The following is a 25,914-nucleotide window of genomic DNA, read 5'->3' as shown; positions in this document are numbered from 1 at the left end:
AGCAGTTTATATCTGAATACAGTATTCTCTGACAGCTGCATAGTAAAATATTGTGGAAAAGAGAAAGGCAAAAGTTATTGTATCTCCTTTAAAATTCCATCCATTCTCCCCTAAATCTTCGTTTAGCATGTACAAAAATTCCACGCCAAGCTGAATACCTTTTAAGTCCCTCGTGGGAAAGCTGACCACGGCGTAAAATGTATTCCTTTAACATCCAGTGCAAGCAGAAATTATTGGCTCTAATGAACCACTGACTAAAAATACCGTATTAGCTGGTTTGCCCAAAAGAAAAGGGCTCTGTGTACCATGCAATCACTTGGCCAGCAACCTTTGGAGGAATTGCTTCTATAAACAGTTTCAGCTGCAACAGGGTAAACAGGAAAAGCCAAACTTAGACCTATAAAAAAGTATGCAGTGTACTATTTTGAAAAAGTGGAAGAGTTGTCTTCTAATGGAGTCAGTCACCCCAAAACCTGAGAGTTTTCCGTTTTTTTTTTTACGTGAGAGAACAAAGTTGTACACTAACTGACTCATTTTCTACTGAATATCAAAATTCTCGTTCTCTTGACGATACTTGGCAAACCCAGTCAAAAACATCCAAGCTAAAGCCTCCAAGACTTTTGTGGCTGTGGTGTAACCGCACGGAACAATGCTACCAAAGTTCAGGATCCGAACTGAAAGAGGACGCACATCAGCAAAGCGAGGAGCTCGGGACCACAGCACCGTTGGGCCTGGAAACCAGCCCCGAAGAACCTGATTTTACAGATCAAACCAGGAGAACGCGCAAAGAGGCAAAAGGAACCTCTCAGCAAGTCTTACCTGAAAGCCATCCCCAACACCCCCCCGAGCAGGGTCAGAACTAACGCTACCCAAGACGACCTCGGCGTTACCCACGAATAAAATAACCGACACAGGCTCTGGGGTTTTTTCGGCAAAACGTGCGTGTTCCGTATGTTTCTGACCCACGAATAAAATAACCGACACAGGCTCTGGGTTTTTTTTCGGCAAAACGTGCGTGTTCCATATGTTTCTGATAAACACAGAAATGACATCAAGCTTGATGACACACCGTTGTCGAGGGTCATAAATTCTCTGAGCCCTTCAGCTGCAGGTTATATCACCCACGTGACCAGGTATTTCAATTTTCGCCTCTGATTTCAAATCACTTTGAACCAGTTAACTTCAGAAACGCTGGGCATATGTCGTGATAAAGCAACCCTCACACATCCCAGGTTTGCCATCAGTAATTTCACACTAAAAGACACCACGAATTAAGCAAAAGGAACATGGGGTAAAATGAAAGCCTTGGGGTATCCTCTAGTAACTTTTACAACAGCATGGACTGTGCACAAGGAGAGTTGAAAACTTGTGACGTACGCGGTAACTTGGGGAGTAATACCCCCTTTAGGAACGGCTCACCAGAATTTTCAACGCGTATAATGCACTCTTCGGATCTATCCACCTCCATGAAGTCTTTTCCTCCAGAAAAGAAAATTAAACCTGAGCACCGCTCCTTGAGCCAGTTACTTACTGTAGTGCTTCCTAAGAGAATATGAAGACAACCCACTCACAGCAGTTAAGATTAAAAAAAAAACAAAACTACTTTACATTTTTCTCAACTCAAGAAAGGTTGATCGCTTAACATTCTCGAAATTAGTGCGTTACTCTTTTACATCAGACAGATGAAAACCATGCTGGGTTTGGTTTAAGAAAAATATAACTTTTTTTTACTGCGCTCCTGCCTACTCCCCCTGCCTTTTTTTTTTTTTTAATATGACCCAGAGCTTAAAATGACTCAACATCCTCAAATTGTGTTTGAAGAAAAATGTGAAAAACACCTACAAAGCTAGCACCAGCCTTGACTGTGCTTTTAGATCTCCAGAATATTCTTACCAATTGCTTTACTGTCATTTTATACACTGAAAATGCTCATTAAACTTGATGTCCTATTGTATTCAGTAACGACCACTTAAAAGCAAGCGAGACTGATGTTGGAACATCTTTTTCAAGGGATTAAAATAAATCGATATCTGTGAATCTGAATAAGATGAAAGAAAAGTACGTCCCTTAATTCCCTGCTTCAGTAAAAATCCTCTTACCAGGTCAGAGCCACATCCACCTACTGGCGTGAGAGCTCCAGACCAAGCGAGCAGTCTTCTTCCTGTCTTAATCAATTCACTTTGCTTCCCTAAAGATGAGATCATCGAAATTTAGGAAAACGAAATTCAAGTAAAACAGGGCTCTCAAACGCAGGCTGGACCTCCCGAGTCAGCACGTCCCTTAATGAGCCATCACTTCCACCCTTTTCTAAACGTATCGAGCTTTATTTTTAAACCCAGTTGGTCTTCTGCCCACTTGGGCAACTTCTAGCCCCAACTTAGGACTGCCTTATCCTCATCTGTCTTTGTGCCAAACGGTCCTTCAGCTTTTAAGTAAAATCTGAAGTCCATCGATCAAGAGAAGGTAGAGGGCAGCCCTGTCGTTATTCCTGTTTATCGTGATGAAGATGAAACTGGTGATTTCGCCCGATTTTGCGAGTCACGGAAGTGCACAGACCCGCTCCCACCCACGCCGGTGCCAGCTGAGGGCACTCTTCGCACTGCACACAAGCCCGGTGACTAAACCGCTGCCGCACAGGATCGCGGCTCTTTCACTGCAACGACGAGATTTTTCAAGCCAGGAGCCCAGTTCCAACCATCTAAATCTGATCTGAGATCATTCAGCAAACGAGTTACCGCGGAAGAAACAAGAACACTATATTAGCAGTTCTCACCAAACACTTAAGCTGCAGAATAAGGTACAAAAATCCTATTTTGTCCTCTCTAAACTTAGAAAGGTTTTTTTGAAATAATTCTACTGTTCAGACACAAGAAGTGAAAAGAGATACTAAGACTGACACCACGTTGGCCACTGATTTCCCTTTATCATACAACCCGCGTTACCGTTGAAAGTTACCTCTCTTTTGCCACTGCGGAAAGCAAAACTAAAATAACAGATATCTTAAAGGAACGTTTCATTCTATTTAATTGCTCAATATTCTCAGTAAAGTTTAAAATAAACCTTGTCTGCTGGAATCTAACACGTAGTGCTCAGAAAGCCACCACCCGCTCCATTGCGTGTCACAAATGATACCCCCAACTTCCCCAGGTGTTATTAAAATACAGCATTAATAATCTTTCTTTCTCTGTGCATTGGAGGATCAAAGTGGTTTACGATTGCAATGAAGAAAATTCAAATTACGCTGTAAAATAGGCTATCCACACGTAATGGTGCACATCAGCTGTCTCCAACAGACCACCAGTAGAAAAATAGTAATTTCCATGCCTGAGTGTAATAAAACAATCAATAGCTGCTCGTAACTTAGGAAGAGGTCTAAACGCAAACGGCAAGAAGTAAAAATCAGCGATCTACAAAATCACAACTGTTTCGACAGACACAGCAGCAACAGTCAAGTCTTTCAACATCAGTCAATTTTGAGTTCAAAACCTTCAGAGTTACTTCTTTTACCATAAGGACTCAAGTACTTTGTTTGTAAGTACCACTTTGCAAACAAGTAAAACAGACATTTGAGGACCAGCGCTACAGACATGCACTAAACACTTTCTTTCAGGGCTTCAGCAGCTGACATTAAAGTTGGGTCTGTACCAAACACAGGTTTCCAAATTCAAGTGGGATTAAGCAAGACTTAAAACTGGATGTAAACAAATCAGCAATAACAAACGAGACAGCGATTTGTACTTCCTTCTCGCTAAGGACTTCGCTTAAAGTGTCGGTAAGCAAAAAAAAATAGTATGTAGATAAAAACACAAACTTACGCGAGAGAGAATGCGTGCCTTTGGGCAAGTACTCAAACAGCAGAGAACTATCCTCTCCCAGCATGTCGGCTTTCAGCGACAGCAAACTGTTCTTACTCATGAGAGCCGCGCGCAGGTTGGCGACGGTGGCAGCCTGGAGCGCATCCTCCTTCTCCGGGGTGAGGGGCTGGGAGATGTAGCTGGCCTCGCCGCCCAGCAGGGCCTCCTCCACCGGGCCGTAGGGGTCCGGCCGCTCCCCTCGGCTGTCCGAGCGGCTGGGCTCCGTCACCGTCACGTCAGCACCTGCGCGGACAAAAGAGGCTGTCAAAGAATCACAGAATGCTGGGGTTGGAAGGGACCTCTAGAGATCACCCAGTGCCACTCCCTGCCAGAGCAGGGTCACCCAGGGCAGCCACACAGGAACGCGTCCAGGTGGGTTTGAAAGTCTCCAGAGCAGGAGACTCCACACCCTCTCTGGGCAGCCTGGGCCAGGGCTCCGGCACCCGCACAGGGAAGAAGTTTCTCCTCACGCTGAGATGCAACTCCCCATGTTCTAAATTAAACCCATTATTTCTTGTTCTATTGCTGGGCAGACATGAACCGATTCCCAGGACTGAGAACCAGGAACCCGTCACCACCTGGTTTGGCCTCACTGTCATCTCTCATGTGACGCTGTTGTTTCTCGCCCCTCCTTTTTTCCAAAAGTCTGAGGCTGAACGTGGCCGTTCAGGGGTTCTGCTCCTCCAGCCCACGCCCCTCGGCTCTCTCTGCTTCTGCCCCATCGACGGGTCCGACCTTCAGCGCCTGCCAAGGGACAGAGATACCCACGGCCTCCCCACAACCAGGAACTGCATAAAACTTCATTGATTTTAAACTGGTATTTCAGGATAGCGCCGAAATCACGTTCAAATGCTTAAGTTCTGTTTCCTTCCATAACTTCACTCCTCTAGTCCAAATTTTCATTCTTTTCTTTCTTCCCCATGATGAAGGTTTTGAAAAATCCAGTAGTAAACAGCCTCTAATAGTGGGCTGCTAATTAGTATAAACCCCTCGGGATCACTTATCTGAAGAACACACAGCAATCAGAGCTCCCCAGCATCTATCACCGGGTAGGTTTCACACAGAAGTGCTACAGTCAAAGACGAACCCCAAAGACACAGATTAGCCACCTGACAACAGGTAGCTACAAAGCAGCTCTCTAAAAACCTAACAAGACTATTAGAAAAAATCCAGTTAACGAACCCAAACAAAAATGAACAAGGAATGGTGACGTTAATTCCTCCCTGCAAAAACATCATTCGTCTTTACACCTTTGGGAAGGTGCAGTTAAAGGCTCTCTCTTGTTTGAACTTTGGCTCTCCTTCAGCCAATTAATTTATGCATTTTTATGTAGAGGAAAGCGAGTCATATTCCTCTCTATTCTTCACATGAAATAAAAAAATATCTACAAAAAAGGGCCGTTAACCCTGTTTATATAAAGCACGTAAACCAAGGTGCAACTAGAACCTGCAGCAGGAGCATGACGCCGACACACTCACACCCAGCCAAGGATCAGTAAACCGGGCTCCAGCTCCCACAAAGGGACCCTCTGCAGCGCCTGTTCCACGGAGGTGGAGAGGGCAAAAAGCCCACCCAAAGGCGCTGATAACAAGCGATCAGACAGAAGAAGAAGCTGTTTGGCAGATCCTGAACATTGCCTTGCCTCCTAGTTCAAAACACGTTTAAATCTACTTTGTGCAAGAGGTGACTGTGACAGGTTCCAATAGCGGCTGGGCAGGTACAAAACTAACCCTCGGGGGCTGTCACGAATCCGGCCGCGCTTCTCAGGGCGAGGAACCCAGGTGCTGTCCGTGTACGTCACAGCCACAAACCCCGACAGAAGGTTTCAGAGCTCACGAGAAGGGAAGAGGAAGAGTGTGGCACACTCAGCTGCAGCGTTCAGCCCCTTCAAACCAGGGCAAGGCATCAATCCACACAGCCTTATTAAAAAACCCGCTAACGAGGACAGCGGTACAGTGCCTCCCTCCTGTAACCTGGAAAGCGGCTCCAGGAGGATAACGATTTCAATCTCATTTCATGGGTGGTAACTGCCGGAGGAAGCCGCGGGGACTCGCTCAAGGTGGCCAGGAGCCGTCAGAGAATTTCTCAGTCTCAGCCCAGGGCACGTCGGGATTCCTTAATACGTTCACTTTCTTAAGCTGTGCTGCGCTGCCGGTACCTCTCACTGTTAAGATTTTCCACTTCTTATAAAGAACAAAAAGCCTCAAAGCAAACAATAAGGAAAAAATCCATCATTAGAGAGCTCTCCAACAGCCCAGAGGTATAAAGAATACCCAAGGACTCAGCAGCAACTACGTGAAGCATCTGAGATGCTCCCTCTTTAAAAACAAACCACTTTCCCCTCTCCATCTGTGTTTTACTTGTATAATCTCATACACTCAAGTTTTATTAAGAAAAATAATTAAATTGCTTTGGATTTTTATGTATTTTGTCACTCCCCTGTCACTGAGTGAGCAGTTAACAGGTATATGGATTTTTCCAGATGGTAAGTTTGTTTGACAAACAAACATTTCTCCGTACAGGGAAACTACAAGAGCTTAAAACCCAGCAGCTGTTACACACGGTGGCGAAGAAAGCAGCCTGTTAACCCGGGAACGTAACAGCCAGCTTTATCAAATCGGTCACGCTAACGCCGCTACTCCTCTGCTCCTCACCGCCAGATCACAGCAAATAACTCGGGCCAGAAGGGGGGTTTGTCAACAAAACCGGAGCTGCCAAAGAACAGGGCAGGCAGTAAATCACCTTCGCGTTTGCTCCCGTCCCTTCTCGCAGCCGACTGCAGACGCTGAGTGACAGTTGCCAGAATCTCTTGCTGCCTGCTGCACATAAACACTAATTGCTAAAACACACGCAAGATTAATTGTAACCACAACAAGACATTGAACATTCCTCAAAAGCCAAGATCAGAGACAGACAGTGAAATAGAGGGTGTAGAGCTTCCAGTATTTATAGCTGATGTAACCTAATCAAATACACATTAAAGCAAAATAAATATCCACTTAGTCACAGAAGTACCAAAATACTCTCAGTCCACCAAAACGCCCCAAAACCGCACAAAGTTCCTCTTTGCCGCGCCTCCGAAACCACTTCTCTCTTTTCTCTACAACACAGCTTCTTTTAAGAAGATTTCGACAAAGGATTATATGAATCAAAGCACCCGTCACTTCCCGGTAATCTAAACTGTTTACTACAGTGCTCCAACAGTACGTAAACCGAGCTTTGGTAAATGAGCTTCTCTTTTACAATTACTCAACGAGAGCTCCATCCAGCTCCTCCAGGTCTCGTTTTTCATGCCACTGAGCAGGTCTCTGCGACCGCCCCGGCACAGGAAGGAAATCCCGCTGGGGGCAGCGAGCTAAAGGCGGGATTAATGCCGCTCTGAAAACCTGAGCTCATTAGTCTCTTTAGCAAATAATTATTTTGCAGTTATTCTATTACACCAGCCTGCTTTCCAAAACACAGAACCTTCAGAAGAGCTTTATTAGTTTGTCGACTTGGATAAGTATTTTTTATCATTATTTTTTTTCCCCCAAAACATAATGCAGGGTCTGTTTTTTATGATTTTGCCAACAGTATTTCCACACGTCTCTGACACTCAGAACCAACATTTAACTGGTAGGGTACTTATCTGCACACGAAAGCCTAACGTAAAAGGCACATAGGGAGCCCGATCATGAGCACTTTCTCAGAGACCTCACATCCCCGCTGAGCACAGCACAGCTCTTCATTCCCAACCACACCACCCAGACAGGCTTTAACAGCTCTGTGAACTCCATCTGAAGACCTTAATTACTTTAATACTTAAGAAAATTCTCCTGCATTTCTTCTCTCCATTTCATTTTTCCTTGCTATGGCTTAAACTCGGCTGTTACCAAACTACCTCCTGCGAGCTGACTTCTCTCCCACCACTTATTTCTCGTTGACGTGGCTTTTATCTTCTCACTGTGCCCCCAGTAGTGATTTCTGTTGTTTCCCAGACTCCCAATGCCCTTATTCTCTTCCATTGTTTTTTTTTAATTTATTTTTCTCTCTTTCAACTTTTTTCCTCCATTTTCTCATGCACATAGTTGAATATCTTCTAGAAATGTGTAGCTGGAGGACTAAACCCATGAGAAGAAACGTGTGAAAAACAATCACATGAAATCACATTTGCTGCTGGACGATTCAAAGCTGAAACAAGCTCTTCCCCAGGAACTAAAAGCGACGTTTCACCAGGTCACTACTCCTCAATATTTGTCATTACAGTCTTGAGGTAAAGTGAGATCCAAGAAGTCTGTCATCTTCTCTTCAAAGCCCCTTTCTGCTTGGCAGAAACACTTCTCCTCTGGTCTTCTGAGTTTCCAGGATGACGAGGTCGCACGACGTGTATCGCCAAGCGACTGCCCACCCCATCGGCGCGCCCCAGCCGCCAGCGAGGTGGGGGAAGGCAGTCAGCAAATTCGGCAGCCCCTGGGAGGAGGGCCACGGTGTGCAGCTTATCCTTTACAGTCAAAGCTTTAAGCTGGTTTCTGTAAGCGCTCTCGGCCACCCTGGCAAACTCCAGGAAGCTTTTAGGAGCCCCTCCATCCTCTCCTCAACCCGAATGCTTTTTCCCGCAGCACAAGCCATTTCTCTGAGCACAGGTTCTCCTTGCTCAGCACCTGGAGAAAACCACAAGTCCCCACGACCTCTAAAGACGACAGCGGTTCAAGTCATCTCCTACCATAGAAAGCACCCTTCCCCTTCCCCTGCAGCACCCGTTGGGGCAGAACTTGAGCCTGCAGGTGCTCCAGCAGAACCGGCGCCATCATCCTGCCGGCTCCACCAGCATCCTTTTACCCCAACACCAGTAACGGCCCCAACTAAACCCAGCCAGAGCCTCTGGCTGCTTCTATTTTGTGGACACTTGCCAAAGCGAGCGGTGACAGCAAGATCCCACAACTACCTGGAGCTCATTGAAGAAACCCTTCATTATCTTATATGCTACTCTTATTTCTAAAGCACACCTGACAGTGACGAACAGGAGACCCCCAGCCAAGCCTCCCATGGGCAAATGGGAAGCAAAGCTGGCAAAGTTTATAGGGGGACAGAATCTTTTTTAAGGCTCGTAGAATAAATTATATTCGAAGTGACTTCAGGGCTACTTTTAGAGTAGCTCACAGGTTTGTACAACCAAGTTCTGAGTATCTGCAAGGAGAGCGGTACCACAACTTCTGCAGGCCCCTCTTCCATCCTTTGACAACTCAATGAAGAATTTCCTCCTTTTACTCCATGAGAATTTTTCTGCCTGTAACGTGTGTCCATCACTTCTCAGCCTGTCCTCACACGCCTTTGAGAACGGTCCGACTCTGGATAACCCCTCCAGTTCCCTTCTCCCAGGTTAAACCAAGTCATTTCAGCTTTTCCTCTCACACATTATCTTGACGGCCTCAGCCAGGCTTGCTCAAGTTTGTGAGAGTCCTTCTTGTCCTGGAGATGACCAGACTGGATCTCACACTCCAAAGGTGGCCGTGACACACCACGTAGGCTCTTCGTCAGGCACCCGAGCACGCAGCCAGCCGTCGCCGCCGTGGAGATGCGCAGGCTCCTCGTCAGCTCGTTAGTCACCACAACACATTTTCTGCAAAGCTGCTTTTCTCACTCCTTGGCTGCCAACCCACACTGGCGGTGCAGGGGGTTACTCCATCCCACGCGCAGGACTTCACATTTGTCTTTGCTGAATTCATGCTGTGTCTGGCACCGCTGCCTTCCAACAAATCATTCCTCCCAGCCTGCTGGCATCCAACAACTTGCTGAGGGTTCGCTCCGTCCCACCACCCAAGTTGTCAACGAACCCTGGAAGGTACCTGCGATGGATGCAGGGATCACGCTTTCTGGGGCAGTTGTTTAGGATCTCCCGCACACAGCCACATACATTTTAGCGTGGTGGCAACCATAATTCTTTTGTTTGGTTGGTATAACATGACAAGCAGAAAGTGCAAAGGGGGCAAGCAAGGAGGTCCCAACATCAGCGGCTTCTCCCACCCCAGATGCTCATTCCTGCAGCCTCCCTCAGTTGTACCAAGACCACGTGTATAGTTGTGAGGTGAACTCGCGACAGGAACTAATATGTTAAAAATAAACTGGTTTATTAAAAAACGTTATTTTTAAACACAGATCAGTTCCCCAATCCGGTTCACTACACGGCTGCACAGACATTTTCACCGGAACAACTGCAGGAGAGCGTGGGGGTGCAGTTAAGTACTAGGGGAAAGTGGGAGTCACATAAACTCAGCTTTTCTTTCAAGGACACTGCCAAATCGTGACCCAGGCCAAACCCTTCTGGAAAAAGGTGAATTCAAAGACTTCATTTTCTGAGGTTCTTCTATCTAATTTGTGTCAAGTATCTTGAACAGATCTGCCTGACAGTAGATTTCATCTAGAATTTCAGGGATGATGTTTCTTGTATAAGTTTAGGAAGATTTGGCTTGATCTCCTTCTGCGCAAAAGATATAATTAATTTTTATCTTAGAGGAAAAAAAAAAGCGCTTTAATTTCCTAGTGGTTTTTCTTGGGAGGGGGTGAAGAAAAAAAAAAGGAGAGCACCCAGGCTGGTAGAAAAATGAAAATCGTTTACCAGCTGCTAAAAATATCCTTGAAGCTTGTATTTTAGATACCCCCTCCTTTCTAACAGAAATCCTTCAGAAGTGTTTCACAACTTACTATTTGTTAAGCAAAGCCCAGCACTCTCACATACTGTAATATTTACACAGAGAAGCCACGCTCTGAGCTCTGTTGGTTTTCATCAGCGCTATTTTACAAACACGGGAGTGTGCATGTGGATATAATAAACGTGCTCAAAATAAGTTCCAATTTCATAACCGGGGAAACTATCGGGCAGACACAGCTCCGGAACCACAACATACGTGTTCCTTAAAAACTGCCTCCGTGTTGAAGGCTGGGAGATTTCCCGAGCGAATCCTCACGGAACCAAAACCGTGAGCTCCTTCGGGCTGAGTCTTCCCACCCCTCTCCCTCCAGGTTCAAGTCCTACTACAGCTTCTCCGCCGTGACCTGCGCTGTCGGGGTTTGAGTTGCTGAGAAACACGCTCCTGCAGAAAAGAACCTGCAGGTTTCCCACGCTGTTACTGCTTCTGGAAGGCTCGGGGGAGCCCACGCCAACCGAAAGGTTGCAGTCAGCTGACAGGCCTGAATATCATTTTCAAGCCTACACAGCCAGAGGATGTTCACCGTGTATGTTCTACCAACAGAAATTCTCCTCAGTGTCTCTAGAAGAGTATTTCTGAAATGAAACGGGCTCGTTCTACACAAATACAGCTTGGTTTTATATTGATATATCTGCATCAGTACTTTAAAAAAATAAATATATCTCCAACTTTGTCTTCCTCAAAACAGTACAAATATCAAGTGGAAAATTTCTTCCATTCCTCTAGGTATTTGAAAAAAAAAAATATCCAATTTTATCTTATTCACGTAATATTTTTCTTTCTCATGTTGAACTCTGCAGATGTTTTTCTGTGGTCTGTGGCAGCAGAAGGTGCTCCTGGCCCCAAACCCAGCTGCTTGTCACTGTTAGTGCCCAACTGTTTGTTGGTTGCAGAGCAACCCTGGTTAAACAACCTGATCTTCTCCAAAACGAAGTACAGCAAAACAGTCAAATCCAAAGAGAAAAATGGTTAAATTGGACGAGTTAATTGGTTTTGAAACTATTCTAAGACAGAATAACAAAGCAGTCCTTGCAGAAGTAGGAACGACCGTGTGATGAAGAAATACCTTAACCCCACTCGTTTCCCCCAGATATGCAGAGAACGGTGCAGTGACTTCAAACAGACTGTCACTAAAAAAAAACATTAAGGTTGACTGTAAGCTTAATCTCTTTTTCTAAGTCTTGTACTGGTACAGTAAAAGGACCGATATTATTCTCTGCTGCTCCTCAGCACAGCGCCAGTCTCCTGCTGCACATCTGCACGTGAACAGACACAAACCTGAAGGGATAGAAACGTAACGTTCGAGCATCCCGCTAAATACGAACACCAGCACTCCTGATACGACATGGTGCCGAGTTGTAACCTTTGAAAATCCTCCAAACAAACATTTACCTTTTGAAAGCCTGTAAGAAATGTAAAAAAAAGAAAGCCTTGTAGGAAACATTAAGAAAAAAAGAAAGAAAATCTGAGACCAATACAGCAAAGTCAGGCATTGGTTTTGATTCCTAGACACGGCATCTAAACAATTTCTACTGTGTTTTAATGCAAAAGCAGCACTTTGAGCACGAAAGTCCTGAACAGTGATGATTGCAAAGTAGGATAAGAAGTTTTTTAGGGAAAAATTCTAAGACCTTCTCGATTTATCACTTGTAATTTCAATAAAGAAGCAAAACAAAGTGAAAAAAAATGTTTGGGGAAAAGCTGAGATCACTGTGATGAGCCTAGCGTAACCTCGGCACACAGGACAAATGAAATAGCGAGAGGGGCACTAAGAGAGGGGAAGTGCCTCTGATCTCGGGAGTTAAAGCAGATTAACAGAATCAGGGCTGTTACCATAGGGAGGAGGAAGAGGAGGAGGAGGAGGAGGGCTTTGGAGCCTGGGGAAAAAGGAATGCAGGGTGGGGAAAGGAAACAGACACCAAGCTTTGAGCTAAAGCTGGGTTAGGGTGGAACCTTTTTAAAGCCAGGGTGTAGCCAGGGAATGAGTGTCTGGGTTTAAAAAGCAATGATTTTAGTTTCCAAACTTGAAAACAACCTGACGTAACCCTTTAAGAGCAGAAACTCAAAAAATCAATCCTGCAAAGGTTGCATCCTAATAATTTCATTAGCCTGTGGCGATTCAGAAAACCTGAACGATTGACAGAGCGCTCTCCGTGACGGTTCTGCAAAATTCAGCGTGAGGGGACAGCGGTCTGGGGGACATCAGGATTTCTTTTTGGGGGGCTGGTTTGGTGCTTTGTTGCTGCCAGCAGCCCCCTCCCCAGAGGGAACGGGGTACTTGGAGCACCAAAGACAGTCCAGAAACCTGGGCAGCTCCCTAAGCCAGAGGAATGCAGAACACGGGCTAAGCTGATTTCAGTGCTAAGAAAGAATTCTGGGGGTGGCATTAGAGCACAAATCTGTAACCCCTCCAGGTCTGGCTGCGAAAGCAAGCCCAGCATCGCTGCCTCCCACTCCTCAGGGTGTTAAAATACCTCCCCAATGAAAATATCGTTAAAACCCCCTTGATTGTAGCAAAGAAAATTTTAATGCCTTGCATCGTAACTCGAACTTAGTGAAAAGCAGGTGGAAAAATGCAGTGATTAACTTGATTTTCTAAGTGGCAGGCAATTTGTAATTTGCTATTTATTACCTACGCTCAAAAATAATTCAGCACCTTTCCAATAAGCTGAACATTTTGATCTAAAACGTTCTTTCTCCTTGAAAGTGACCTTTCCAAAACTGAGCGTAGAAGAATGATCTAAATTAAAAAGAGTAGGAAACTATCAAAATTGGAGCCCGTGTTGTTTTAGGAGATCAGATATTAATACGACAACGGAAATTTTAAGCAGTCCAGCTTTCATTCATGCCTGTACGAAACACTTAAACACCTACCTGCAGTTTTCACACTGCAGCCACAACTGAGCCCACGGCAGATGGACTGGAGACTCCGTATCTCCAAAGCTAAATCTATTCAAAGGAAAAATAAATAACTATTCCGTCCCAGGGATCTTCCCAGCTTTCAACACTGGACGTTTTCGATCTACGCCTACTAAGACCTCCCTTAGCATCGTCATCAATACACAAAAAAAATCTACAGTTTACCAATATATCTTTATTTAAGATGAACAGTGAATATTAAGTATGTGACGCCTCGTCTCACAACAAATATGCTTTTCATACACTTTTTGAAGAGCAGGGCAAGTGGTTTTGGAGTGGCTGGAGCAGATGGATCGATGTGCCACTACGATGGGAGAGGCAGAGCAGCACGTGGGAGCACTTGAAGCTGGAGCAAAAGGTTTTTAATCTTGGGCTGCAGAAGTTAAAAAGAAGAGTGAAGAATGACTGGACGAGAGTTAATCTCAGGGAGGTTTATCCATCTCTGACGGGAACAGCTGGGTACAAAAGCCTAAAAAAAAAATCAATTCACTCATTGTGCCTTAATGCTCACCAGGTACTCCCAGCACAGCCAGGTTCCCTCCTCTCTCCAGTCTGTCTCAGGTACCACCTGCACAACCACAAATTCAGGCTCTTTGTTCTCAGCACTTGTCATCAGTTCTCTATTATCCCTCTTCCTGCTCCTTCTTCTCTTCTCTTCCCTTTCTCTCTTCTCTACTCTGTTGGCACAATTCTTCACACCAAGTAGCCTCCGTCACCAAATGCAAAGCTCAATTCTTTCTGAGCTCTTTCACGCTGCGTTTTCATTCATATTACCCTGCAGTGCTAACCTGCAGATCTTTTTTTCTTCTCTTTTAAACACCAGCTCTTCAGGACAAGTAAATTGATTATTTATAAAGCATCATGTAAAGCTAGAAGTATTATGAACGTTTTGCAGAACAAACATAAATAAATAAATAAATAAAATCTTAAAGAGTTCCTTAAACACCCGAATCCTGAATCCAAACACCACGTTCATTTTTTCCCCTCTTCTCATTATGCAAGACCTCTATTCCACTACTTGCACTAATATGCTCACCAAATATCACAACAGCAACAACGGAATTTTCACTGTTTTGGGGTTTTTTTTAAAAAAAAAAAGATATCAAGGAAAGATTTGAAGGTTTGCCACAAAAAGTCCGTCAGCTTGGTGAGAAAAAGACTTTTTTGGCAAGAATATAATCTTCCTATGAGAATACAACCTACACATTCACCTACCTGCACCCAGACAGGTCCAGAGACCTCACCTGCGCAAAATTAGCCAAGAGTTCAGCTAGAACAAGCTCTTTCTTGCCTCCTTCCAAAAAATCAGCTCACTATATGATCCAGCTGTTAAGCATCTGGGCTCGCCAACAGCTCCTGTAATCATAATTTATTCTCTGGAAGTCAAGACAGAAAAAAAGGAGAGGAAGAAGCTCCCAAGCCCAGCTGTCTCCAGTCCTCACGGAGAGCCAGTAGCACAACTCCCTGCAGCAGGCACCAAAATCAGATTGTGTCATCGGGAAACGATGAACTCGACTGTCTCCTCGCCACGAGGGAGGAAACTTGTGCATAATTAAAGATTTTGATGGGAAAACATGAAAAGGAACTTGGAACTCTGCAAAGTCAGAAGGACGTAGTGCGGTCCTGCCCATCCTTCCCAGGAAGGTCACCAGGCCGGGCTTACTGAAGTCCTAAAGCTCTTCTCAGAGAATACGACAATCTCATGTCAGGTACCCAAAGTAAAGCAAGAAGATCCCCAGCTGTGGTGTCTTTAAAAACGACTGTTCTGTTTTGAAAATAATCAGCTTCATTTCACAGTCAATTGGCACACAGAATTCACTCGCAGCTTTAGGGTGCCAACACTCAGAAGATGTGTGGGAGTATTTCCCTAGAAATAAATTCCTGAATCATAACTACTATGCTTGAATTAACACATTAATAAAACCACCAATAAATCCTTCAAAAGCCACCCTCCAAGTGACAGAGTTTTCCATGATATGAAGAGGCAAAACCAGCAACATCTTGCTAGCTAAACAGCTCTTCTGGTGAAGATAACTGTCCTCTTCGGGGAGAACCTTTTAAATGCCACCTGTAGCACCTTGCAGTCCGTGCACTCAGGGTGAGTAGCCCTGTAAAAACTTTATCCAGCAATGTTAGAGTAACAGCAGCCTAAGGAAAATGAAGATGCTCAAGCCACAAGATTACTTCCGAATTTCCTAAGCGTATTTGAGATCAAGATTACCAGATAGCAGTATGTTTCTTTAGAAAACCTACAAAATTCAAGAAAAAAAAAAGATTAAAATAAAAGGCAAGCCTGTTATTTTGGCAAGTCTGTGGAGGAAATTCTTCTTCGCTCGGTTATGAAGAAAGTTATTATTTATAAAAGCCCATCCTCCAGTTTCCTTTAGAAAACTGCTGTTCCAAGTTAGTGAGGCTTGGTGAGGAAAACATATATATGAATGTTCCATGCAGGGAATGACAGGCTGACATCCTGAACAACCCAAACAGGAAGAGAAAGAAAAAGCCTAATGTGTTTTAGGCTAAACAGATAATCCAAATTAATAAATTGAAACTAGCATGAAAAGACCGTCCTCATCAAGCTTTGTGCTTGACTGATACTGCCCTGGAGGAACCGAGAACTTTAATCACATTCTCAATCTAACACCTCAACTGCTTTGGATTCTTTTGCAAATCCTGTTTGATCCTTCTTTCTCAGAGGAAGGAGATACACTCTTCACAGCAGATGTTAAGAATCTCTTGCTTCGGTGGCTACTTCCATGGTGCTAGACTACCGTTAATAAGATTACTCCAGACACTCCTTTTTATTTGAATCTGCAGCGTAATCAAATCCAAAGCCTCTCGGCAGCAGCCCCACCAACATCTGGAAATGAATCAACACATTTGGAAAGAATTTTCTTATCCTTTACATAAATTAAATTAAAAAATCAAATAAAATCTGTGTCTTTTTGAGACTTCACTGCATCATATTTAGGCACAGCCTACCTCTGTATTTGGGACTCTTTAACACACCCTGGCTACATTGATAAGAACATCTGTTTCCCACTGCAAGAAGCACCAGTGCAAAGCGTAAACAAGTTGTTAGTTGTGTCAAAAGCAGAGTTGCAGCGACAAGTTTCTTTGAAACAGAACAGAAATTAGGTAATCCTGTAGAGCATAGGAGTAGGAAAGTATTTTTAATCCATGAAGTGTACTGCCTCAAATAACCCCTGAATTAAACGGGTGGTGCGATGGTTACTTGCAAGATCCACTTTTCAAAGCACCGCTTGCAGCTCGCTGAAATGCAAAGAACACTTTCAGGAGGAAGACACTAACACCGGACTTTTAAGATGGGCTCTGTCTCCCAATTCAGTTTGTGTTGCCAGGTCTGTGTTTGTCCTCCAGTGTAGGGGGCGTTTGCAAATGATACCCAAATAATCACACAACGAGGGCTTTCAGACTGAGAAAGGAGCACCTGAAAACAACTGAAGAGCTCAGAAACATGAATGAGCCTCAAAGAACAAAGAGTTCTATGTGGCTTTCTTCCTCTTTGCTTCTTAGGAAAGAACATTCTCCACCCATTTTCTCAGCAAAGGAGTACCTTTTCATCTTAGCCATGAAAAATACATAGGGACACTTATAAATTAAAAAAAATAAAAGGCGCTCTACACTATAAAGTCTATTTTAAAGAATGAAGTCTGACTCCACTAAAACAGCGACAACTATAAGGTGGAGTTTAAATACATCCTAAATACTCACTACACAGCACAGACACTTGCCATGATCTGTTTTCACACCACAGAATTGTATTTGCTTCATGCATAGCACCCAAGCTGGCAACACCCAGCGACCACTTGTGAATTCTAGCAGGGAAGCGAAGAAGCTGGGGTACCGGTAAGGAACCCAGGCAGAACCCTGCGGCTCGGCAGCTGGGAGGATGAGCAGTTCACCAGAGGGTTGCTTCCACCTGCTGGAGATGGGAAACACCCATCTGAGAGCAGAAGACCCTCCTGCTCGTAGGCACCAGGGCGGTGCTGGTTCGGTTCGGGGGAGCAGGGATGAAATTCATGCTGAAAAGAGAAGAAACCTCACAGGAGCGAGCAACTCCGATTTCACCCAAACCAAGGAGCCCACGAGAGGCCGGCGCTCACGGGATGTTGGAGCATTAACTCAAACTGAACAGGCACAGATCTCAAATTCTGCGAGATCACGCTCAGTGACTCGGCACGCGCTGAGTCAACGCCCAAAGCCATCTCCCCCTCATCTGCAAACAGCTAAGAAAAAGGTCGCTTCTGTTTAACTCCTTGACAACAACGAATTAAATAATCTAAACTTTGTGCGGTTTCCTGTAATACAATCTTATATTTTGCACTGCTCTCAGTAATTCAAAGACATCCAAGCTCTAAGTGGCTTGCAGTTCTGTTTCTGCAGCCACTCCAGCGCATGACATTTGTTTCACGTACCTGTACAACCCTCACCTTGCCCCACCTGCTCCAAACATTTTTTTTTTTCCTAGGGAACGCCGTGAAAGTAAAAAATATTGGCGTGTGAATAGCAGACCAGGCAATCCATGCTGAGACTTCATTCAAAACAATCCTAAAATACATGCCTTATAAAAACAGGATTTGCCATGAATCACTGTTATCTTGCATTTTTCTTCTAACTGATGTTGTTTAGATTTTATCATCAGCTAATTAGAATAATTACACGCAAGCTTGCTGCAGCAGATAACTCTAAAACACAATAAATCTAAAGGCATTTGCAGAGTTACCCATTCAGTGAAAACCACACTTCAACTTCAGCGCGTAAGCAACTCAAATGTCCTTTTTCAGCCCGCAAAGACTCTTCAGACTTTCGGTACTATTTATATGACGTTTTTCATCTGCATTTGGCAATGTAAGGGTATGTAATCTCACACTCCCTGACTTGGATTCTGGTGTGCAATGAAACACAGGCTAATGCAGCACAGACAAAGTTCTTCGAGTCAGCTCGAGGGAGTTCAACACCACGCTCCCTTCAAGTCCTTAACAAAAAAATCCAGCCAAGCCCCTGTGTCAGCAGGAGTCCTGGATCTGTTAAGTGTCTGTGACTAATGAATCCGATAGAATCTTTAGTCTGAGACAGAAAAATAACTACCAAGATTCAGAAGAAATCAAGAAAACATTTTTCTGCCTGGCCACACACTTTAAATGCAGCTGCCCATCTACAAGTAACCACATATCAAAATACATCTTAAACCTTAGTAGTAGCTCAGAAAACCACATTACTCTTAAGAGTTACCAAACACTTATCTTGCCCTTACCAGCAACAAGGTGGTTTTCTTACACATGAGAAAGTGATACGTGAATAACAGCAAGTACTGAAGATGGTATCATTACGATTAAATTACACTCGTAGTGTGGTGAAATTACATCATCAATTTACCGCCCAAGGAAAATTCTCCAACCTTGACTTCAGTTTGCACACCCGCTAAAATAAATTCCAACTTTTTCTCTCGCTAATTCCCACAATTATAAAGGTGTTTTGCAGGTAATTTAGGCCGTTCTAGGTGCAAGGGCAAAACAAAGCTCCCAGCACCTTTCACAGGAGAACCAGCCTGCGACGCCGTGACACAGAGGTTCCTCCCTGAACTGTACAGCACTCAGTTCCTTTGGGATGCTGGTAACACAGGTTTCCACATGTTTCAGTTTCTGGCCAGCTAATATATTTGAGAGACCAGTAAGATCATACTGTAAATACATCTAATCAACTCAACGTTTCTCATTTCAGCCATGAAAATGGGAAGAATGACTTACTTGGGTCTCGACTGCTGTACGGCCATCCCGAGGCAGGTAAAAAAGATGGCATCGGAGAACTCGCCCGGCTGTCATCCTCCACCTGCTGCGTAATATGCCGCACGGTCTCTTTATTTTTCCTGTTCTTCCTGCGCCCGGTGGGTTGCCAGCCATCCCCTACTCCTTGTTCCGAGAACGCGTTCTGTATTGCACTATCCTTGGCAGAATGCAGTTCGCTCCCTCCATAATGGGACGGTGAAACCTGTTCCTCTTTGATACGTAAAGACCCGTAGCCCATGTCACTAGACCAAAGAGACTGGGATGAAATGTCTTCGTGGCTGTCTGTTTTTGGTTCTTGATCCTCTTTTCCGTAACTACTCCCTCCCTCGTGGCAGCTGGCAATAGCTGAATCTCCAGAAGAGTTTGCAGGACTTGTTCGCCGAGCTAACCAGGGCGATATACTCCTGCCAGCCACGACGGCCGAAATCAGAGCATCCGTACTGCTGCTGGAAGGGGCTCCAAGTTCATAATCGACGAGGTCATCCGAGGCGTCGGACTTGATGCTGATGTCCAGAGCTGCTTTAATGAAATTGTGACAGGCTTGCACGATATCCGTCATCTGCAGGTAGCTGGCGGCTGACATCACCTCGATGACGTTCCTGCTGGTCAGCGCTAGGTGCGCAGAGTACATGAAGTCGATGATCGCTTTAAAGCCTTGCGCGGTTACGATGTCCAAGTGGGTGACGGTGGCCTGGTCTGAGGTTTTCTGTACCTGGCAGTACAGCGTTTTGAAGTAGCGGCTGCTCCCAAGCAGGACGTTTTTGTGAGCCTTAAATATCTTCCCTTCCACTATAATGCAAACGTCACAGAGGATGCCGTGCTGTCTCTGCTCGTTAAGCTCCCGCAGCAGATGACGGTAGTGGGAAGCAATCTCCATATCTTCCTTTCGGTTATTCATTTGGAAATCTTTGTGCTTCCTCTTCCACAAGTCCTGCACGGGGGAGGGAATCACAGTATTACAAAACCCAATACAAGCTTACAGGCGGGTTTTTCAAACCTCAAACTGTATCAAATTAAGTAACAGGTTCATCTTGAAAGAATGCCACAACATAGAGCTACTGCACAGTCATGATACGATGCAGCTTATTTTTACCAGACTTCAAATAATTTGCATTAAAAGGGACTAGATTCGAAGCTCAGTGCCCCAGTGGCTCGTAACATCCCAGAGAAATGTTTCTTTAAATTACTGCAGACTTGTAACAAAACCTGTCTCAAGTTACTGGGGTAAAGCAGCTGTCAGATTTTACTGTCTGTGTTCAGTAAAGTTTGGTTTTGAAAGAGGTACAAGGCTTGAAACCACGCCGATGGAGACAAACTATCGAAGAGCGCTCTGTAACATAATTTCCTCAAGGGAACACGCGTTATGTGTAGCCCACAGAAGAGCTGAACTCCTCAAACAGCAAAAGGCAATTGAAACCAGCTATTTCCCTTGCTGTATTGCCGTCGAGGGGCTGTAAATACTGTTTGCAAGTCAGAAGAGCAACAGGGAAATCCAAGACCACAGATCACAAAATTAAGTCCCCACCCAAACTAAACTGGCAATAGATCAGAACTGTGAAATAAGCGTTATTCAAAGCATGTTATTTCCTTGGCTTCCCACCCTAAGATACTGGGTAGAGAAATTCTAGCAGTCATCTAAACGTTCATGTTTACAAAGGATGCTTACGACCAAAAGAATGAAGCACCCACCAACCTGCTAAGAATTCACACGACTTTCGATCACCTTTCATAAAATTTGAGAATTTGAGAATCCTCTCCAGGAGGGAGAGGGGTTAGAGACTTTTGGAGTTTAGAGGCTGGCCCAGCCCTAACCCTCAACACGGATAAAACCATAATTACTGTACTTCTGAGGTCTGACATACATGGTTAAACACAAGCACTGTCACCACAGAGGCTGACGCGAGCTCGAAGCAACTCGAATACACCGAGTTCCAGCACAAATTCAGTCCCATCTGCTCAAGCCAGCTCCCAGCAGCGGGCAGGCCTAGCACAGCCACGATTAATAAAGTTTGCCAACACGCTCAAGTGGGTTTCCGATGCCATGGAACATCCATGAGACCTTGGCCCCCTTCCCTGTGTCTGTGCTGTTATTACCATCTACAGGAGCAAAGTAGCTACAGTTTAGTCAACACCCTCAGCCAGAAAACCCCCTCTCAGCCCGCAGAACACACGTGACATGGGACCTTTCTTCCGGGGAGCCACCTGATGATTCAAAAGCTCAAGTTATACAAGATCGCCTGCACAAGCTTCTCCAGTTCCGCAAGGACGGGGCCGTCCCTTCGGCAGATGCTAATCTGCAAGACCAGCTGGTCTCTGATCATTGAGAAGCTTTTGCTTCTCTCATGAGAGGAAGCACCATCCCCCTGCGACGCAAACAGGCTGAACCGATGGTCATCTATTTCAAATCCGTACTGCTTTTCTACAGAATTAAGCACAGAACACGAAGAAGCTAATCTCTTTTATATTTCAACTGGAAGAGGTCAGTACCAGTGAAGCTCTGCACTATCTGAACACCACTGCCTATTTACCACTGCAATCCACCCAGAGACCTCACATGAAATTCTCACACAGAAGACATCTCCATCTCAAATAATAATAATAAAAAAAATCTAATGAAAATCAGAGGTAGGGGGAAAAAAAAATTTTTCTTATCCTTTTTCAGGTGTCACCTGAAGAGGTTATGATGGAAGCAGCCAGTTCAGCAGCACTCTAACCCAGCTCTGAAGGTGGCTGCCACCACTTCCCAATGTCTTTGCGTTTCAGAGAAGCACTTCTTAAGGCAGAATGACAGTTCAGTTTTGTCTTTCTTCCAGAAACCACTACTGCATCTACTTTTAGGAGTTGAAGAGTCATCTTAGTCCCCTCAGGAAATACGAATTGCCACATAGGATAAAGCGAGTTGTCCATCAGCAATCCCATCTTCAACAGCTGCCATATCCACACGATTCAGAGAAAGATGGGAGAAAACCTCACAGCATACAGCCACAAAACCATCAGAAGGTTTCAGATATGACGTTTCCTTTTGCTGTTCTTCCATGGGTACCAAAACCCATATTCCACGACATCAATGCCCCAGAACTGGTTGGGGGCAGAGGAAAATCTCCTGCAAGGGTAATTTTCTCCTCCTCGATTTAATCCAAACTAGCATCAGGAGTGTTTGTCAATGTCTTCACCTGCTTTTGTGAATTTACGCAATAATAACTTTTCTTCTTGGGTGTTTTTCACCTGGAAATTACACTGATTACTCAAGATTTTATTCCTTTACTATTTCATAAATCTATTCAGCTCAGGTCAGTTGGTTGGGTTCCCCCTCCCTGTGAGAACAGCCTATTTTAGATACAGCTTGTCCTTCGTTTAAGCTGCCTGTGACAGAAACCCAGCTGAAAATAATTGTCTGGGTTCAGAACAGACCAGTTTGAGGTTCAGGCATTGACTAACCTGGTGCTTCTTAGGGATGAAGCACTTGCTAGCCTCTTCCAGAAAGAGCTTTTCTGACTTTATTCCCCATCAAGCAATTTTCACTAACCACACAGACAAAAATCTATGCAAGATGCCTTACTGGCCTCCCTCCCACCCACCAAGCTCTTGACAGAAGACACCCTCCAGGCGAGCCACGGATGAACAACAGCGTGTCAGGACGGTACGATCACACAGGCCTTGGAGCTCACTTGCCTACGTTGCCGAGGACTCTGGGGAAAAAGAGCGGAGGGCGGGTGGGTACCTTGTGGTCAAGAAAGTAAAAACACCTGGCATTCTAAAACACGATGACTAGCAGAAAATAAATTTAAAAAATGGCAATATGATTTCTGCTACACAAAGAGAAGACAACCTGTCCTTGCTCCAAAGTACTTTAAACACAAAGAGATGAACGAGGAGGATGTCCATCACAGAGCAGCATCCTCCCCACGGACAGGCAGGCACGACACGGTCCGTTCGAGTACACAAGCAATGGTGTGGGTACTCTCGCCTTCGGTTTAATCAATAAAATTTAACATCTTCCAAACAGGCAATTATTATTGTAGATGTCTTGATCTTCCTCCGTCTAAAGGTCTGCTACCTTCTGCACATCGTTCCACGTTCAACATTTGTCACAGCATTGTACCTTTTAAATGAGAGGTCTTTGGGGGAGAAAATTAAATATGCCTCAAATTCAGAGGAATTAATTAGTTTTCTGTCTACCCATGTCAAACCAGAACATCCGTTTAATGTCAAGGATCACCAGGGAATTAATCCAAGTTAAATTTAAGGCAATTTGCTAGTAGTTAAAAATTCAGGAAGCTTCAAAACCCTGCGCTCTTGTGTTCCAATTTTACATGCTGTTTTGTGGCTTGTTGCTGGGATTTTTTTTTCCCCCTTTTCCTGGTAACGATATTTATCTCCACTTAAAAGATGTTGTGGAAGGATTTCTTTGGAAAAGCAGTACTTCCAAACTTCTAGTGGAAGCATGAATAAGCTGTGGAGACGTTTTAGAAACAGATCTCAGAAATCAATGATTTTTTGGTTTTATCTCATGTCTTTTTTAGTACAGTGAAGGATTGCAAAGTTGAGCAGCTACTAAATCCTTTAGGCCAGGGCCTGTGATGACAGCGCACAGCCAGAACACAGCTTTCCAAGAAGCCAATGAACCATGAAAGCTCATCTGTAGTTTTTCCACAAAATAAATTGTAGCAGATCAGACTTTCTTCATAAGTCAATTCAGAGACAGTACAGTAATTCAAGTCTGTTACTTCTCCAAAAATAACTCTCTCGCTCTCTCTCTCTCTCTCTATAAAATAAATAATTATCCCTAAACAAGCAACACTTGCATATAACCTCAAAGAGAACAGAACACAAGCAGATTTAATAATCACCTTGATACAAACTTTTATGAAGATACAGGCCAGCTTTTTATTTTTCAGGTTGTCAAAATACTGGTCTCACAGTAAGCATTAATCATTTATATCATCTTAGGCCTAGCTACAATGAAGCCAGGTCTACAAGTATAGCAGCTGTGAAAACTGTTATTTTGCACCATCAGTACAGTTACTTGAACAAGAAAATACCACCTGACGACATCACAAGAGGCTAAATCAGCACAATTTTCACGTATTGTTGAGGTTTTAAAGAGTAAGCAGTAACACTTACAAAGCCAACCACCCAGAATAAGTCTCCTGACCAAAATCTTAATGCCAGTAGCACTAGGGGGCACAAATTTGTTACATCTAAAACTCTGTGCATTATTTGGATTTTGACAAAAAGCCATAGACGGGAAATGGAGTGGACAAGCAAAAGCCTCTACAGTGCAGTCCCTGGGGAAATAGTGGCGACAAAAATAAATTTAAATTCCCTTCACTCAGAAGGAAAAAAGGAAAAAAAAAAAAAAAAAAGGACTGGAGCAGCTTTCTGGGTTTTTGTTGTTGGTAGGGGTTTTTTTTGTTTGTTTACTTCTTGCTCTCTCAGAATATAAGCAAACCAAAAATCTAAATTACATGACATTCAGTCTCTTACAATTTTCTAAACATGTTTCTACACTTAATACCAAGGATGCAAGTTGAAGAGGACCAAAACACTCACTAGTGTGCTCCTCCACCAGCCACCCTGTGCTCCCCAGAGAAAACACGCCAACTGGAATTTAACCAAAAATGTGTTGCTTCCTCCCCCCTCTGCCTTCAGAGAGAAGTAAAAACAGATTAAGGAAGAACTCTAATTCACTCCAATGGTTTATTATACAAAAAACCAACAAACACGCCCCACTTCTCTGTTTCCCTGTGTGTCCTGTCCATGTCTCCACTCCCAAGACATTCCAACATTTTTTAAATTCCTCTGCAAAGGAGCTCTGTAAGGTGAGACTGGGCTTGAAACGCCTCCTTGCACAAGAAGACAGAGTGGATGAGTTTCACTTTTATCCAAGTAACAACAACAAAAATGCACACGTGCCCTGTGCTAAAAAGAAAGGAGGATTGAAAAAACCCAAAACGTAGCCCTAGCAACTGGAAAGGATGGCTCTTACTCTTCTCCTAAATGAGAGAGAAACCAGAAGACTCGAGATATTAAAGGATGATAATTCCTCACAAAGACGCTTCTCATGATCTTTACAAGTACAAATCTCAGGAAGTCCAGTGTTTGCTTCTAAGCGTGTTTGAAAGAGAAGGGCCCACAATTCTAGAAGAGTTTTAATTCTTTGATGCTAGAAACCCCAACATTATATTTGCATGTTCAGCTTTGTTCAAAGTAGATGCCAGTAAGAGCTTATGAAACCAAATAAAAAAAAAAAAAAAAAAAATCGAACTCACCTACCCAATTCTGATTCATGAAACTGATTGTTCATTGTTTAAGTTGGTCATTCCAAACACAACTCTGGATTCAAAGATGTTTGTAAACAGACCAAACCAGACCCTTAGGCCAAAGAGGTTACTCACAACTCAGGGTTTCATGAACACAACAGTGTACCACTTTTCCCTGATGACTGGGGATGAGAATGTTTAATTACAGCCCAACAGCACATGTTCATCGTTACGGGTTAGGAGCCACAGGAAGAAAATAAAAGTTTCGCCATTCAGTTTGAGAAATACTCTAGAATTACAGAAGAGGCTGGCATTTGGAAGGCAAATGATTTTCAGTGAACGGCAAGAAAAATACGAGTTATATTTTCATCACCAAATCTGA

General features: G+C 44.1%; 1 protein-coding gene across 1 annotated transcript in view; it reads right to left on the bottom strand.

The window, feature by feature from the left end:
- Positions 1 to 25,914, bottom strand: part of ZBTB46 (zinc finger and BTB domain containing 46) — a 39,756-nt gene that overhangs the window by 12,934 nt on the left and 908 nt on the right. Inside the window, exons 2-3 of the mRNA XM_009876312.1 lie at positions 19,231 to 20,200; positions 3,816 to 4,097 (exon numbers count right to left, since the gene is read on the bottom strand). Coding sequence (XP_009874614.1) covers positions 3,816 to 4,097; positions 19,231 to 20,200 — 1,252 coding nt within the window. The remainder of the gene's footprint in view (positions 1 to 3,815; positions 4,098 to 19,230; positions 20,201 to 25,914) is intronic.

Source organism: Apaloderma vittatum, unplaced genomic scaffold (assembly GCF_000703405.1).
Source record: "Apaloderma vittatum isolate BGI_N311 unplaced genomic scaffold, ASM70340v1 scaffold5839, whole genome shotgun sequence".
Classification (NCBI taxonomy): domain Eukaryota; kingdom Metazoa; phylum Chordata; class Aves; order Trogoniformes; family Trogonidae; genus Apaloderma; species Apaloderma vittatum.
This window is presented reverse-complemented; position numbering and strand designations above follow the sequence as displayed.